This window comes from Polyodon spathula, chromosome 1 (genome assembly GCF_017654505.1).
Source record: "Polyodon spathula isolate WHYD16114869_AA chromosome 1, ASM1765450v1, whole genome shotgun sequence".
Taxonomy (NCBI): domain Eukaryota; kingdom Metazoa; phylum Chordata; class Actinopteri; order Acipenseriformes; family Polyodontidae; genus Polyodon; species Polyodon spathula.
In genome coordinates this window covers 12,099,337-12,117,388 of record NC_054534.1, presented here as the reverse complement: position 1 = coordinate 12,117,388, position 18,052 = coordinate 12,099,337, and the positions used below count along the sequence as shown (strand labels likewise).

Here is an 18,052-nt window from a genome sequence, read left to right as displayed (position 1 = left end):
TATAGTTTCCATAAGTTTGCATATAACAGAAGTCAGGCTTACTGGTCTGTAGTTACCTGGTTCAGTTTTGTTTCCCTTTTTGTGGATCGGTATTACGTTTGCAATTTTCCAGTCTGTCGGTACCACCCCTGTGTCAAGAGACTGCTGCATGATCTTGGTTAGCGGTTTGTAAATAACTTCTTTCATTTCTTTGAGTACTACTGGGAGGATCTCATCCGGCCCAGGGGATTTGTTTATTTTAAGAGCTCCTAGTCCCTTTAACACTTCTGCCTCAGTTATGCTAAAGTTATTTAAAACTGGATAGGAACTGGATGACATGTGGGGCATGTTGTCAGTATCTTCCTTTGTAAAAACTTGTGAAAAGTAATCATTTAATATATTTGCTATTTTTTTTTCTTCATCTACGATTTTGCCATTTGTATCTCTTAAACATTTAATCTCCTCTTTGAATGTTCTCTTGCTGTTGTAATATTGGAAAAACATTTTGGAATTGGTTTTAGCTCCCTTAGCAATGTTCATTTCTATTTCTCTCTTGGCCTTTCTAACTTCCTTTTTGACTTGCGTTTGCAGTTCTGTGTACTCTTTCTGCGTACTTTCTTTTTGGTCCTTTTCTAATGCTCTGTAAAGTGCCTTTTTTCAATGAATATTTTTTTTAATTGATCTATTAAACCATTTTGGCAATTTAGTTTTACATTTAGATTTGTCTACTTTAGGGATGTAATTGTTTTGCGCCTCTAGTACTACATTTTTGAAGAATAACCATCCTTCTTCTGTGGGTGTTTTCTCTATTTTACTCCAATCTACTTCTGTTAGTCTCTGTTTCATACCTTCATAGTTTGCTTTTCTAAAATTGTAAACCTTAGCTTTAGTCATTACTTTTGGGGTTTAAAAAAACACTTCAAATGAGACCATGTTGTGGTCTGAGTTTGCCAGTGGTTCTCTGACCTCTGTTTTAGTTATTCTATCTTCGTTATTTGAAAAGACTAAATCAAGGCATGCCTCCCCTCTAGTCGGTGCCTTGACAAATTGTGTTAGGAAGCAGTCATTTGTCATTTCCACCATTTCTATTTCATCCTTCGTGCTACCCACCGGGTTTTCCCATTTTATATGGGGGAAGTTGAAATCCCCCATTAGTATGGCTTCTCCTTTGCTACACGCATTTCTAATGTCATTGTATAACAGATTATTTTGCTCACCGTCTGAATCTGGCGGTCTATAGCATGCTCCTGTTATTATGCCCTTTTAATTTTTTGTCCATTATTCTGACCCATATTGATTCGGCTTTATTTTCTTTGTCCAGGTTTAACACCTGGGCTTCAAGACTGTTTCTTATGTATAGCGCTACCCCTCCTCTTCTGTCCTGCCTGTCGTTCCTATACAGTGTATTCCCACAAATATTATATTCGTCCCCATCACTCTCAGACAACCACGTTTCTGTAATACCTATCACATCATAGTTACCTGTTAGTGCAGTAGCTTCAAGTTCTAGAATTTTGTTTCTGATACTTCTAGCATTTAGATAAATACATTTAATGGTTGTCTTACCTGAGTTGTTCTTGTTTTGATGCGGTCTCCCTTCTGTTTTTTTGTTGATTTCTCCCCCCTTCCTTTCTAGTTTAAATGCTTCTGAACCTGCTCGAGGATCTTTTCTCCAAGTAGACTGGTTCTCTTGTTATTTAAGTGCAGTCCATCCCGTCTATACAGATAGTCCTCGTTGTAGAATGTGGTCCAATGATCAAGATAGGTGAAGCCTTCCCGTGTGCACCACGTCTTCAGCCATTCGTTTTGATAAATTATTTCCAGCTGTCCATATGGTCCTTTGCAAGGTGCCGGTAGTATACCAGGAAATACCACAGTTTTGGTTTTCTCTTTTAATTTCCTTCCTAGCTCTCTGAATTTGTTTTGCAGGGATTTTGGTCTGTCTCTTCCAATGTTGTTTGTACCGATGTGGACGACTACTACCGGGTCGTCTCCTGTTCGTTCTAGGAGCCTGTCCACGTTCTCAGTGATGTGCTTGACCGAGGCTCCCGGGGGTCCAAACTGCGAATTGAACTTGCTGTGTTTCTCAATATGGAGTCCCCAACAATCATGACCTCCCTTCTTTTTGCTGTCTGGTCACGACTGTCAATGGGGTCCTGGATGTTGTTCCTTTCATTCTCTTGTTGTTGGCTCTGCTCATCAAAATTCTGAAGTGTCTCAAATTTGTTGGTTGTTTCGATTTCTGGTGGTTGTGTTTGACGAAGTTTCTTTTTTTCCCTGCTTCTGCCTACCTGAACCCAGCTGTTCTGACCTTCTATCTCCCTGGTGGCTTTCAGTCTGTTAGGGGTGATGCAGACTTCCATGAATTGTGTGTGTGCCAGTTCCTCAAGATCCTGTTGCTGTCTCACTTCATCCAGCTCCATTTCTTGCATACTTTCTAGTTTATGCAAATCCTGGATCGCGCGGCACTTTACGCACACTTGGTTTAGCTCCGCTGGGTTTTCTCGGATTTCCCACATCAAGCAGGTGTCACAGATTACTAGCTTGAAGACCATGTTGAGGGTTTTTTTTTTTTTTTTTTTAAGTTTAGTTTCTTCTGCAGTCTGCTTTCAAACTGCTTCTAAACTGCTCTGTACTTTTCCACGCCTGTACTTCTCCCACTCGCTGTTGCTTCCACTCGCTGTCGCTGGGAAGACAGTCATCACAAGGACCTCAAGGAACATTTTTACATTGTACAAAATTTAAAAGGCAAAGATAATTCCTATAAAACAGTTCAAAAGACAGTCTAAAGTGATCCACAGTCATTGCCAAAATTATGGTTAAAAAAGCAATTTATTTTGGCCATACATTAGAGAGTAAAAACAGGGGTTCTTAAGTGTCCAGGGGTACACGGGACATCTCAGAAATGCAAAAATAAAAATGAAAGTAAGAGGTTGTTTTTTCCCCTATACCACTGTGCATAAATATTTCATTTAACAGCTCAGAGATTAAAGAAATTTGTTTTTGATAGAGTACATCCAGATAAAAAATTAATACGTTTCTTACTTGCAAAATAAAAACAATGGAAGAAAACACAAGGGTACAGAAAGGGCAAAGTTATAGAGTCCCTTTGGGTCATTTTCATGTCCTGTTGTTTTTAATTGTTAGTTATTGAGTTTTATCTTAAGGTTAATGGTTTGCCAAGATGGGAAGTAAATGGTAATGTGAAACATTTGCAGTGCAGACCAATTTGGATTTTTTACCATTTCTTTGCTCAATAGAAAGCAAAATATTGTTTGTTTCTGAAGAGATTCCCAAATACTGCCTTTTGAGTGTGTGCATTCAAAAAAGTTAAGTTTTTTAAGAATTATTGTTTGGTATTCTATCTCTGACCAGCATTTTGTAAATCCCTAACCAACATAAATTATATATCAGCACTGTGACATAAATTATATTAAATAAACAGAGGTGTTATTTGTTAATCAGATTATTCTGCCATTTTAGTTTTGTTGCAACTGTGGTATCATTCAGTAGAGTGAAAATTGTAAAGGGGTAATGAGCTGACACCTCCAGACGGAAGGGAAGAAGTTGGAAGCCACTGAGGTAAATGATCCAGTATTTGTTCATGTGGGACTGAAAATAACAATGTAGTTTTCATATTTATCCTGCAAGAACTAACTTTGATATAATGTGGACTCGCTGCCCTTGCAATTTATTTTTCTCCTGGAGCTCTGTTTATCTCGGCGTATCTGAGTTAAATGCTAGTTTTAAAACATCTGTTCTTCCTCTCTTTAGAGGTTATATAATTGTGTTACCACATTGGGCGGGGTTTCTGATGACTGTTGCAGTCACCAGTACCACTTTTTGAAATATAATTACAACCTTTTTGTAGTACCTAGCATGCATGCATCCTTGTATTCTGTACATAATCAAGAGTGACTGCATGCATACAGAAATAGATGCAGACTAAGCCACTAACAGATAAGCAAGCGTACACGATGTAGGTAGACTGACATGCAGAGAAAAATATACAGATACCTCTAGAGGAATAGATTGATGCACACACACACATTCTGCTTGCAGGTAAGGTTGAGAAAGATATGAAATGTCGAGACAATCCATTAGAGTCTTCATACTGCTGTTGATCGTAACTCCCAAACTTTGTATTTCTTGGCAGGAGGGTTGGAACAATAATTGATAATCATGATATTTTTTTTTCAGCGATACATTTATCACATTGAAAAATTATCATTTAATCATAATTATCCTCCGTGATCCAATGAAGCAGGAAGCGAACATTGATAAACAGCGATTTGCCACGGAGACAGCTATTGCTTCAGTTTTGTGTTGTGTTCAATCATCACCAGGAGTTCTTTCAGTTTCTTTTTTTTTTTTTTTTTTTTTTTTTTTTTTTTTTTTAAAGTCATGCATAGCAGTCGGCTGCTGTAGTCAGATGTGTCATTTTCTATGACCCTTCTTATATGCTTTAAAAGGAAGTCAACATACAACTTCTCCCTAATCATGGGTAATTGCTGAAATCCATACTTATCAAGAAGAAAAGGCTTATAAAAATAACCCTTTTTGATGTATGAATCAGTCATCTGAACAGAAGATTTTTAAGGTCATGATGATGAATTGTTAACTGTAAAAGTTTTGTTTGAATTAAGGTAATGTTTCTCTCTTTCAGGCCAGTGAAATGCCGAAACTGACCGAACAATTGGCAGGACCGCTTCGGCAGATGCAGGTAAAACAGAACTTTGGAAATAACGTGTGTGTGTGTGTGAGATCTTTCTCTCTAAAGCAGAAGTGTTGGTGTTAACTTTATGTATTGTGTGCATCTTGGATGAGTTTTAAGTAATGTTGTGACATTTACTAAAATACAAAAACTATTGCAAACAGCATACTTCCATGTGAATCTGAAACACTTCAGTGCTTGAACTGAAACCTAGAAATGGTGGTGTTGTAATATACAGTAATATAATCAAGTCAGTCAACAGAATAGAAAGTTGTCTTTCTTTGATTTGATCTTTGTATTTAAAACACAAAGTGTTTTGCTGTTCTGATTACCGTTCAAAACCCCATGTCTATAAAACTTTTTTTTTTTTCAGGAATGTGCGAAGCGTATAGCCAAAGTATCGGCAGAAGCTAAACTCGAAATTGATGAAGAACTGTACCTTAATTCATTCCGTCCCCACCTGATGGATGTGGTCTACACATGGGCCAATGGGTCCACATTTTCTCAGATTTGCAAAATGACAGATGTTTTTGAAGGTAATCAGTTTCTGAAATGAGTTGATAAATATTTACCCAGTTTAAGACTCCTGCAGTGAAGTTGGTGTAATGCAAGTTTCTGTACTGTTTTAAACCTTTGTTACTTTTAAAGTTGCTGCCTAATGACCCATAATCACAATTTTAAACCAGCCTTAAATCCACGTATGTGCAGTTCTGTGGCAAAGCATCTTTGATGGTTAGGAACTTTAAAGTAGGTAAAAATTTAAGGTTGTGGCATCACAAAAATCTAAATCCAACATGTTTTTTCTCCATTTGCTTTTGTTTTAATTAAGACTGAAATAAGTTTATATAACTGCTGATTTTTAATTTTTTTTTTTTTTTAAGATTCTAGCACTAGTTTTGCTGAGATACTTACAGTACTATGCAAAAGTTTTAGGCAAGTGTGAAAAAATGCTGTAAAGTAAGAATGCTTTAGAAAATAGACATGTTAATAGTTTATATTTGTCAATTAACAAAATGCAAAGTGAGTGAAGGAAGATACGGAAAGCATGCCCCATTCCTTTACAAAGGAAGATATAGACAGCATGCCCCATATGCCATCCAGTTCCTATCCAGTTTTAAATAACTTTAGCATAACCGAGGCAGAAGTGTTAAAGGGACTAGGAGCTCTTGAAATAAACAAATCCCCTAGGCCGGATGAGATCCTCCCAATAGTACTCAAAGAAATGAAAGAAGTTATTTACAAACCGCTAACCAAGATCATGCAGCAGTCTCTTGACACAGGGGTGGTACCGACAGACTGGAAAATTGCAAACGTAATACCGATCCACAAAAAGGGAAACAAAACTGAACCAGGTAACTACAGACCAGTAAGCCTGACTTCTATTATATGCAAACTTATGGAAACTATAATAAGATCCAAAATGGAAAATTACCTATATGGTAACAGGGTCCTGGGAGACAGTCAACATGGTTTTAGGAAAGGGAGATCGTGTCTAACTAACTTGCTTGATTTTTTTTGAGGATGCAACATCGATAATGGATAATTGCAAAGCATATGACATGGTTTATTTAGATTTCCAGAAAGCTTTTGACAAAGTCCCGCACAAAAGATTAATTCTCAAACTGAACGCAGTTGGAATTCAAGGAAACACATGTACATGGATTAGGGAGTGGTTAACATGTAGAAAACAGAAAGTACTGATTAGAGGAAAAACCTCAGAATGGAGTGTGGTAACCAGCGGTGTACTACAGGGATCAGTATTAGGTCCTCTGCTATTCCTAATCTACATTAATGATTTAGATTCTGGTATAGTAAGCAAACTTGTTAAATTTGCAGACGACACAAAAGTAGGAGGAGTGGCAAACACTGTTGCAGCAGCAAAGGTCATTCAAAATGATCTAGACAAGATTCAGAACTGGGCAGACACATGGCAAATGACATTTAATAGAGAAAAGTGTAAGGTACTGCACGCAGGAAATAAAAATGTACATTATAAATATCATATGGGAGATACTGAAATTGGAGAAGGAATCTATGAAAAAGAGCTAGGAGTTTTTGTTGACTCAGAAATGTCTTCATCTAGACAATGTGGGGAAGCTATAAATAAGGCTAACAAGATGCTTGGATACATTGCGAAAAGTGTTGAATTTAAATCAAGGGAAGTAATGTTAAAACTGTACAATGCACTAGTAAGACCTCATCTTGAATATTGTGTGCAGTTCTGGTCACCTTGCTATTAAAAAGATATTGCTGCTCTAGAAAGAGTGCAAAGAAGAGCGACCAGAATTATTCCGGGCTTAAAAGGCATGTCATATGCAGACAGGCTAAAAGAATTGAATCTGTTCAGTCTTGAACAAAGAAGACTACGCGGCGACCTAATTCAAGCATTCAAAATTCTAAAAGATATTGACAATGTCGACCCAAGGGACTTTTTCGACCTGAAAAAAGAAACAAGGACCAGGGGTCACAAATGGAGTTTAGACAAAGGGGCATTCAGAACAGAAAATAGGAGGCACTTTTTTATACAGAATTGTGAGGGTCTGGAATCAACTCCCAAGTAGTGTTGTTGAAGCTGACACCCTGGGATCCTTCAAGAAGCTGCTTGATGAGATTCTGGGATCAATAAGCTACTAACAACCAAACGAGCAAGATGGGCCGAATGGCCTCCTCTTGTTTGTGAACTTTCTTATGTTCTTATGAACAGAAGAAAAATCTACATCAAATCAATATTTGGTGTGACCACCCTTTGCCTTCAAAACAGCATCAATTCTTCTAGGTACACGCACACAGTTTTTGAAGGAACTCGGCAGGTAGGTTGGCCCAAACATCTTGGAGAACTAACCACAGTTCTTCTGTGGATTTAGGCAGCCTCAGTTGCTTCTCTCTCTTCATGCAATCCCAGACGGACTCGATGATGTTGAGATCAGGGCTCTGTGGGGGCCATACCATCACTTCCAGGACGTCTTGTTGTTTACACTGAAGATAGTTCTTAATGACTTTTGCTGTATGTTTGGGGTCGTTGTCATACTGCAGAATAAATTTGGGGCCAATCAGATGCTTCCCTGATGGTTTTGCATGATGGATAACTATCTGCCTGTACTTCTCAGCATTGAGGAGACCATTAATTCTGACCAAATCCCCAACTCCTTTTGCAGAAATGCAGCCCCAAACTTGCAAGGAGCTTGCAGACACTCATTCGTGTACCACTCTCCAGCCCTTCGGTGAACAAACTGCCTTCTGCTACAGCCAGATATTTCGAATTTTGACTCATCAGTCCAGAGCACCTGCTGCCATTTTTCTGCACCCAAGTTCCTGTGTTTTCGGGCATATTGAATCACTTGGCCTTGTTTCCACGTCGGAGGTATGGCTTTTTGGCCGCAAGTCTTCCATGAAGGCCACTTCTGACCAGACTTCTCCGGACAGTAGATGGGTGTACCAGGGTCCCACTGTTTTCTTGCAATTCTGAGCTGATGACATTGCTGGACATCTTCCAATTGCGAAGGGAAGTAAGCATCATATGTCTTTCATCTGCTGCAGTAAGTTTCCTTGGCCGACCACTGCGTCTACAGTCCTCAACATTGACCGTTTCTTTGTGCTTCTTCAAAAGAGCTTGGACAGCACATCTGGAAACCCCTATCTGCCTTGAAATTTCTGCCTTGGGGAGACCTTGCTGATGCAGTATAACTACCTTGTGTCTTGTTGCAGTGCTCAGTCTTGCCATGGTGTATGACTTTTGACAGTAAACTGTCTTCAGCAACCTCACCTTGTTAGCTGAGTTTGGCTGTTCCTCATCCAGTTTTATTCCTCCTACACAGCTGTTTCTGTTTCAGTTAATGATTGTGTTTCAACCTACATATAGAATTGATGATCATTACCACCTGTTTGGTATAATTGTTTAATCATACACCTGACTATATGCCTACAAAATCCCTGACTTTGTGCAAGTGTACCTAGAATAATTGATGCTGTTTTGAAGGCAAAGGGTGTTCACACCAAATATGGATTTGATTTAGATTTTTCTTCTGTTCACTCACTTTGCATTTAGTTAATTGATAAATATAATCTATCAATATGTCTATTTTTGAAAGCATTCTTACTTTACAGCATTTTTTCACACCTGCCTAAAACTTTTGCACAGTACTGTATGTCCTTGCTTTCCTGTTCCATTGTGCAGAAACTGTTTTTGATTTCTTTAGCTACCATCTGGGACTTGTCCTGATGCTTGCTGGCAAAGGAAAAGCAATTGCAGTGAGCAGATCACGTTACTGTGCTGCTAATCTAACTTCCAGGAATAGTATGTGTGTGTGTTACTTAGTAGGCAGATAGTTCTTGTCAACATGAAAATGGCGCTATAGAGTATTTGGACAGAAATCTGACATTTAGCTTAAGATCTGTTTACGCAGGTCAATACTGTGTTTTTTTATTTTTTTTATTTTTTTTTATTTTTTTGCTTTACACTGTGAGATTTAATTTATTTCATAAAAGTTGACCTGAACAAATTAGGTTTTTATGCAGTCAGTGAAGGCTTTATACTTTATTTTGTTCCTACTTGGATGATATCTACAGTCAGTAATAATTGCTGTAGTGTTCCCCAAAGTCTGATTTGCATTACAGCAAACAGAAAAGGATCTGGCTCTGTAGTATTATACGCAATCCTTTTTTTATAGGAAGCAAAGCCGTAGCTTTTAACATTTTGTGCTACTTTCAGGAGCTTTAAAGTGATACAGTGCTGGGTTCTCAAGATTTCGTTTACCTATATTACCTATATTAGTGTGACAAGAGCCTATGTTTTGTGGTACTATTCCTGTAGCTGTAGTGAAGATTTACAACTTTGGACCAAATAGTCTTTAGTAAAATTGCACTAATCATGGGTTTTACAAAGTATGTTGGCTCTTCATGATACACTCCTATTTCGTGGATACTGGGGTTAGGGGTATACGTTTTATAGGAAATTTCTGGAATGGTACCCAAAACAGCTGTGTATAGTAAATAGCATCACTACATTTGAGAAACATTAGACTAGATTAAATATATGTAAAATATATGTGTTTGTGATTTGATTACATAAAATATTAATAACTCCCAAGATTTCTGAGGAATTTAGTTTGGAACAAAATTAAAACAAATAATTTGAGCGCATTGAACCAGACATGGGGACGACTTATTGAACAGGAAAGCCTTTCATCTTATAATTCATTAACTTAATGTGACTTGGCAAATTTCTGTTTGAAAGAACAATTCAGATAACACAGTGTAACAATTTTTTTTTTTTTCGTTCCTGAGTAGTAAGTGTTATTTCCTAATTGCTTATGCCTCAAGTATAGAAAATGGCTACTATTCCCAACAGACTTTGCTTTTGTGACCAGGACAGTGATATTTCAAAATATCACTATTTCCAATGGGAAAACGGGCAAATGTGTGTCTTTTCGTTCATAGTCAGAAAAAAACAACATATGAATCCAAATTAACATGTATTTATACTAAAGTAATACAGAAATGACTACAAAAGATTTAGAAGTGAGTAGTTTTTCGAGATTTACAATTATACTGTATTTAGTTTAAGTTTATTTTTAGTTTAAAGAGAGGTCTAGTGAAAGCAGGGATCAGCTTTTTGGAACAGTAGAATGCTATAATAAATTAATCATGTGTATACTGTGAATTATAAACACTGGGGCAACAGTGGCAGTCAAGACCCTTTTGTAAATGTTAGTCCAAATTTCAGTGCTATTTGTGACAGCTTTTTACATTATAACTCTTCTCTGAATCTATTTGAGAGAACATCTTGCCAAGGCACAGTGTGGTTGGATGATTCCTGGGTAAAGTTTATTTGTTTTGTGCCACATCACTAATTCAAAACACATGGCCCTCTGATGTCCTGGAACTTTGATCAGATACATGGATGCAGGCTCCTTGCAGTTCTGGTATTTTATGTGCCAGTCCTGAATCCATTCAGCTTAAGAGACAATGTATTCTTGCACTGTAAGTGGATATTCTAGTTTACAATAACCAAAAATGTTTAACTGTAATTGTGTGCAAATTATTTTCTTTCTAGTTGATAAAAGAAGTTGGTTAAGTAAAATGAGTTAAGGTGCTGTTTTAATGGAAGTAAAACATTGGTCATGCATGGAAGGGAACTGAGAACTGTCTTAGGGATGGAAGTCCAGTTATGATGGGTCAGTTTATCAACTCTTTCAGAGTTTGACATCAGGTTTGTTTTCAGTAAAACCAAAATTAAAGTTTTTAAAACCGAAAAGATAAGTTTAAAACTTTTTAAAACCGAAAAGATAAGTTTAAAACTATCCTTATGTTCCCACAGGTAGCATCATTCGTTGCATGAGGCGCTTGGAGGAACTGCTGAGACAGATGTGTCAGGCTGCAAAAGCCATAGGAAACACGGAACTGGAGAACAAGTTTGCAGAAGGTGCAGTGTTTTTAGTTTTTTATTGTTTCCAACCAAATTCATTGCACTAGGCTTTATTTGAAACTGCTGTGATCTGCTATGTCAGGTAGTTAAGCAAATAGTGTTAACTTAATTCAATTCTGGTTCAGTTCTATTGCGCACGTACTTTGTGGGGTGAAATGATTTTACTCTTTCCTTTCCTACACAGTAGACTCATTTACAGAAGTAAATAGATGTATGCCAAAAGGTTCTGGTGTTATAGTGCAGAACTGAGCTGTGCCTGTTGCAGGCATGTTCTGATCAGTGAAAGGAAAAGTTTGTTTCATTAAATTAATTCTAAAACTATTCTTTTTTTTCTTCTTCCAGGTATCACAAAGATCAAGAGAGACATTGTGTTTGCTGCCAGTCTTTATTTGTAGAGCTATGCTTTTACCTGGAATCAAGAAGCTGGGGGAAGGCATTTTCATATTTATGGACTGTTTGTTTGTTTTTTTTTTTTGTTTTTTTTTATATCAATGATACCAGAAAAAGTTAGTTGAATTAGTTGTTAAAGCATAAAGCTCAAAACAGACATTTGTACATAAAGCTTTTACCACAATTTTTAATAAACAAAAAAAGAAAAGCATTTTGAATATTGTTTGGAACATACTTCATAATGATTAGGCTATATGGATATAGGTATAAGATGTATTAGGCTATAAGTGTCATTGCTAGTACATAATATTGGTATTACGAGATATATGGAGATATACAGTATATTATATACACAGTGGGCTTGGAAGTCACATAGCAGCAGCAGTCCTGCCAAGGTAGTATTTTACATAGGTAACTATGTAACACAATTTTTGTTCCTGGGTAGTAAGTGTTATTTCCTAATTGCTTATGCCTCAAAAGTATAGAAAATGGCTATAATTCCCCACAAACTTTGCTTTTGTGACCAGGACAGGTACATTTCAAAATATCACTATTTCCAATGAGAAAACGGGAGCTTGTGTGTCTTTTCGTTCACATAAAGTCAGAAAAAAAACAACATATGAATCCAAATTAACATGTATTTATACTAAAGTAATATAACAAATCTTTTGTAGTCATTGTTATATTACTTTAGTATAAATACATGTTAATTTGGATTCATATGTTGTTTTTTTTCTGACTTTATGTGAACGAAAAGACACAAAAGCTCCCGTTTTCTCATTGGAAATAGTGATATTTTGAAATGTACCTGTCCTGGTCACAAAAGCAAAGTTTGTGGGGAATTATAGCCATGTTCTATACTTTTGAGGCATAAGCAATTAGGAAATAACACTTACTACTCAGGAACAAAAAAAATAATAATAATTGTTACACAGTGTAATCAAACATCCATGGATTGGACCATTCATACTCTGGGCTCTAGACAAACCACCTTAGAAAAACAAGAAGCAGGGTTGCATTCACAGGGTGTCCACTTCAGTTATTTCATGTCTAGTGAGTACTACCATAATTTCCGTTTGTGGGAGTTTCTTGTAAAGTTGTGTGGGTAATGTCCTCTTCTTTTTGGGGAAAGGCTGTAACACGTGTCTTAAAGAAGTCTGATACAAAAAACACCTGTATAGAAGGGGAAAAACAGCATAAGCTGAAACACATGGGGCAAGTCTATCATAAACAGTGACACATCAGGTTGACCAAGTTAGTACATATCACAAATTTGGTAGCCACTTCAGCTATGTAATTGGATATTGGATCACAAAATAAACACCATCACCAGTATTATTTCTACTAGGCTGGTAATGTAATTTATGGAATTTTAATTGCACTTCAATATGTATCTATCAAAAAACTATCCTATGATAAATAGTAAAGTAGTAGAATTTTATACTAAAGTTTAATCGTATGTAGACCAAAATATGTAACTGCAGTTCATTATTTTTTAACTAAAGAAAATGAAAACACAGTATTAAAACAACATTTGCTTCCTTGCATGATAATGAAATGGTTTAATATTACTGGACAACACAACTCAAACTTGACAGAATCCACATACAGCTGTGTACCTCAAAGCCACAAAGGGCTCACTTTTCTTGCACGCTACTTGCAGTTGACCTTCAGAATTACCAAACATTAGGTTTCCATAACAAGAATTTGAAGTCTGTATCTGACACAGTTTGAGATATAAGTTATCGAAAAAGCACCAGACTATTCTATTCCACCAATTACATGTTCGTCCCACTGACGATTCTATCAAGAGTAAGCCTGATCCTCTGTGTGGTACTTCTCATGTAGGTGTTTGAATGAGGTTAATAAACTACATCAGTACATATAAGCACCACCATACACATGATGCACAGTGATGATTAATAGTTAATTACTTACAATCAGTGTTGCAACAATCGCTCCCTGGATCAGCCCAGTCAGCACATCACTCCAGTGGTGCTTGTAGTCAGAAACCCGAGAAAGGCCAACGTAGATGGATGCTGCAACCAGGAAGAACTGGATTGTGGGACGCAGTAGTCTAGCCCAGTCTTCCACAAGTCTTGCTTGAACATAAAGCTAAAAAGAGGGGAAGGGATAAAAATAGTGTTACATGGTGATCTTTGGGGATAAACAATGTAGTACTTGTATCCTAAAAATCTTCCATGACACCCAAAAAGGTGCCAAGCAATTATTTTAGCAGTTATAAATAAAACCAACAGAAATATATGTTAAAACACCCAATTCTACATACGTTGGTAATCTATAAGATTTGCAACAAATGAAAAACTGACAATAAACCTAGAAATGCTTAGAGTTTTACACTTTTGTATGCTTTAAGAAACTTGTGGATTACTGCCCAAAACTAACAAACATATTTTAACTTGAACTTTCTCACCACAATCTAGTACTAGAACTGTAATGGATGACTCATCCATAAACGTTCTTATTCAAGGCTTGGTAAACGTATCATAGTCATTGTTGGGTGGGAGGCTTCCACAATCCCTAGCAGGCTGTACATACCCGTTTTCATGAGCATAGTCAGACAATAGGCAAACAGCTGTTTCCACTCCCTGTAGCTAATCAGTTGTCACTTAAACTTTCTCTTTGAAGTGCCTCAACTTTTTCCAGCAACAGCAATGTTTATATAAAGGGCCACTTGAACAAGCTCTCAATGCAATTCAAAGTTAAATCAGTACTTTGAATTAAAAAAAAAAAAAAATGTTCTAACATTGCCCCTTTTAAATCAAAAGGCAAACCAAAAAGCAAAATGTTAATTTCAGTCATGTGCTCATTAAATTCCAATAGTACACTGACACTTTTTACAGGCTGGTAATTAAAGCCATGCTTCATTATCATTATAAAGTGGAACTCTATCCACACGCTTGGGGAAGACATAGGTCCACTGATGTATGAAATCCACAGATAAATGAGGTGTCATTTTGTGTGACTAATTAGCGTTTACTGTTAATGTATGCAATACAATACATTACAAAGACAAAGGAACGTTTTAAAATGAGTTTATTTTGACAATGTTACCCCTTAGCAAAAATCAAAATGCAATACACCTCCAACCCCATTTCCTTAGCTTTTTATGTTACCAAAATAAATAATAAAAAATGAATAAAAATACTACAAAGCTACAAGATTAGACATTGAGAGGAATAAGCTATTCTGCCCATCAGCTCATTTTCCCTGTAAACCAAGTTGTGTGTCTAGCAACTAGAAATATCACAATGTATTAAAGCTAATGTATTCCACGCATTAATATTAAATAATGGTAGGTAAGTGCTGCTAGTTTCCTGCGATTTCTAGATTATATATAATATATAATATATATATATATATATATATAATTATTTTTTTATAAATTTTTTTTTTAAATAAATTAGCTTGTTGTGTTTGAAACGTGTTAACATTTCAGCAAAACATTACATTTCAGCAAAATATGTACCAACAGAAGTTTTTTTTTTTTTTCGTAACAGCTTTTTTAAACAATTCACTGTGGCAAGTCGTTCTCTCGAATCCTGAGAGCGTCCAGCGTAGTCTTTTGTTTCAGTGAGGCAAAACATGTTTGCTAGGATTCATTAAGTAGCTGCATCAGAACTCATTTTACAAAATCAGCATCCTTCTGTTCATACCAAGAAATGAATCCTCCCATCTGTAGCGCTGCTGTCTTCGTGTCTACGACACAGGTTGCATACTGACACATGCGTCGTTGTGTGTGCGTACACCACAGGCTCCAAGTCATTGGCTTATACTGGCAATGATGTACTGTATTTCAGAGATAAACTTGTCAGGGAGCCACTGAGAATGAATTCACGTCGCGGATGAAATGGGGTGCGGATTAATGAGATTCTATTGTATAAGCGCTCAAATTCATGTGGGTTGTGTTACATCCTTTTTTTCTCTCTCGGCAAGCTGGACTATTTCACAAGTTTTATTTACGATGCAAGTTGATAACACACAACCGGATAGCTCATGTGGAGTTATTGTATGGGATACACAAGATGGAGTCAAGCTGTCTTTCTGGCCAAGGATCTAGGGGACTGATTCGTCACATTTGCACTTTTACATGCACAGCGATCACAGCTGGAGAATATGTTTTAATTAAAGTTGTTTGTTAGTGGGAGTCCATATTCGGATGTGCCAGCTGGAGAATATGTTTTAATTAAAGTTGTTTGTTAGTGGGAGTCCATATTCGGATGTGCCAAACAAATGCAGAACAGCCCCAATGAAATGATTTATGTATTGTCAGACAAAACTATTAAACTGTTTATCATTATATTAGTTACAGAATAGGATGTTTCAAACCCATCCAATACACTTGCCAAAAATACATTCTTAGAGCTACAATTACTGTACAGTAGGTAATTGGTTTATCTCTGACGCATTCTAATCTCCCTAACCAGACACTTAAAATAAAAAAAAAATGCGTAAATAAACTTAAAAAAACATTAGCTTAGTTAAAAATTAGTTTAAATTACAATTCTATTCAAATACTGTTTATACCTATAAAGCAGTGGCTACTACAGAATTACCATAGAGCGTGAATACAATTTAGAGAGGAACGAAAACATCTACAATTGCTAAAGAAATAAAGCAAATATATCTTCAAATACAATTAACCCACCTAAACACATCAACAGGTCACACTTGCTCCATTTCATTCTTACATTATCTTGACTGCATCTATACTCACATATATACCACATTTACTGAACTAAACATAAATATTCAACTGTGTCAGGTAATAGAATATATAGTTATTCAACTGTGATGATTTATATAGTTTTTTTTATTGTAATGAGAGCTAGATTAACTGAATCTTGCTTCGCTCAATTAGAGACAAAGAACAAAAATGGAGATAGTAGCAGGGCTATGCGACCAAAACTCAGCAGTAAAGCCGGCTCCTGTCTTCTCTTGGAATGGATAGAATATACAGGGTTCTGATGTTCTACACAGTCTCTTTCCAATCAGCCTCAAACACGGCCTGAGGTTACAGGACAACATGTTTGGTGTTGGCTCCTGATTTGTGCAACTTTGTCATCATATCACTGCTGTGATGGGATGTTGCTATCTTAAGCAAAACTGATACTCAGCCTGTTAGACAGTGGCATCCCAAAAACCAATGAACAAAAAACCTATCCAGATAGTACTGTGTTGCTTTCACAGCCAACTCACCCTAGAAACCACTTCGCTCCACACTGGGTACACATCCTTCAGCTACTGGAGTCCACAACACAGGAAGATGCCAGAACCCACACACTAAAAACTGTCTGTGGTATCAACATGAGAAATAACCCATGTCTTTAATCAAAACTGGATTGCACCAGAAAAAAACTGCAGTTTCCTTTCTAGATCTTTACTCAAAGTAGTAAAAAAAAAAAAAATTATATATATATATATATATATATATATATATATATATATATATATATATATATATATATATATATATATATATAAATTAGCTAGATATATCGAAGAGGTCTCGTTAGCATTCCTGTTCTGTAAATGTGAATACTTTGTTTTTTTTTTAAGAAATAAAAACTCCCAATTCCCAACAGGTGGTAGGTTCTCTTAGTGACCATCGTATTACAGTATTGTACTTGATTCTACTATATGTTATATACACATAGTTGAATGAAGATTTACTTTCACTATGAAGAATTTAATAGTAAGCAGCATAAAGTGTTTCAGTCACTAGGTGGCACTAGTTCCTACTTTTATAAAGACCTCATCGCTGATCTAGCCCATGTACATCTATGGCAGACAACCGGAGAACAGCTTCTGAACTCAGGTGAAAGCACCATAACACAAACAGTATCAGAATATAGGAATTGCAATTATAACCTCTCAGAATGACTGCAAACGTTACAAAAAAAGAAACTGAAGCTACTTGCTCCATCATTTCAGTTTCATTCATTTATTTAGTTTTTCAGCTTCAGAATTCAGCACTACATGGCAATGCCTAGAAGTTGGAATAATGGCAGGATGTACCATTTCTCCACTGGCTTTTACCATGGCAATGGAAGTAATTATAAGGGCATCAAAATGGGTAGTGGGAGGAGAGTGCTTGGCTTCTGGAATGTGACTACCACCAATTCGAGCATACATGGATGACATGACAACAATGTCTACAAAAATAGCCTGCACTAATCGGTTATTGGGCAAATTAACCAATAACATTGAATGGGCACGAATGCAATTCAAGCCTACTAAATCAAGGAGCTTATCTGTTTTAACTGTCTAACTGTATTGGTTTTACCAACGAATAGCTCAACTGAATTGCAGCTACTTAAGAGCCCACAGATGGTGGTGAATATACGACACAATGTTGAAAAAGTAATCTGTATACACAGTAAAACTAATAAATACAAAAAAAACTGATTCCAAACCACAGTTCACATAGGCTTCAGAACTGGTCACAGAACGTACCATTTAAAAAAAAAAAAATGGAAACCTTATGTGCTGAAGCAGAAATTGTTTCCCATAATCTATGTAAC

At 36.5% G+C, this 18,052-nt stretch overlaps 2 protein-coding genes across 3 annotated transcripts in view; one reads left to right on the top strand and one right to left on the bottom strand.

The window, feature by feature from the left end:
• LOC121314243 (exosome RNA helicase MTR4-like) overlaps positions 1-11,718 on the top strand; it is a 70,441-nt gene extending 58,723 nt beyond the window's left edge. The window contains exons 24-27 of the mRNA XM_041247287.1: positions 4,646-4,702; positions 5,067-5,229; positions 11,010-11,114; positions 11,460-11,718. Of these exons, the coding sequence (XP_041103221.1) occupies positions 4,646-4,702; positions 5,067-5,229; positions 11,010-11,114; positions 11,460-11,512 (378 nt within the window). The 3' untranslated portion in view covers positions 11,513-11,718. The remainder of the gene's footprint in view (positions 1-4,645; positions 4,703-5,066; positions 5,230-11,009; positions 11,115-11,459) is intronic.
• A 658-nt stretch (positions 11,719-12,376) lies between these two features.
• LOC121314231 (phospholipid phosphatase 1-like) overlaps positions 12,377-18,052 on the bottom strand; it is a 32,847-nt gene continuing 27,171 nt past the window's right edge. For both annotated transcript variants that reach the window (XM_041247268.1, XM_041247277.1), the window contains exons 5-6: positions 13,446-13,622; positions 12,377-12,680 (exon numbers count right to left, since the gene is read on the bottom strand). In XM_041247268.1, the coding sequence (XP_041103202.1) occupies positions 12,558-12,680; positions 13,446-13,622 (300 nt within the window). In that variant the 3' untranslated portion in view covers positions 12,377-12,557. The remainder of the gene's footprint in view (positions 12,681-13,445; positions 13,623-18,052) is intronic.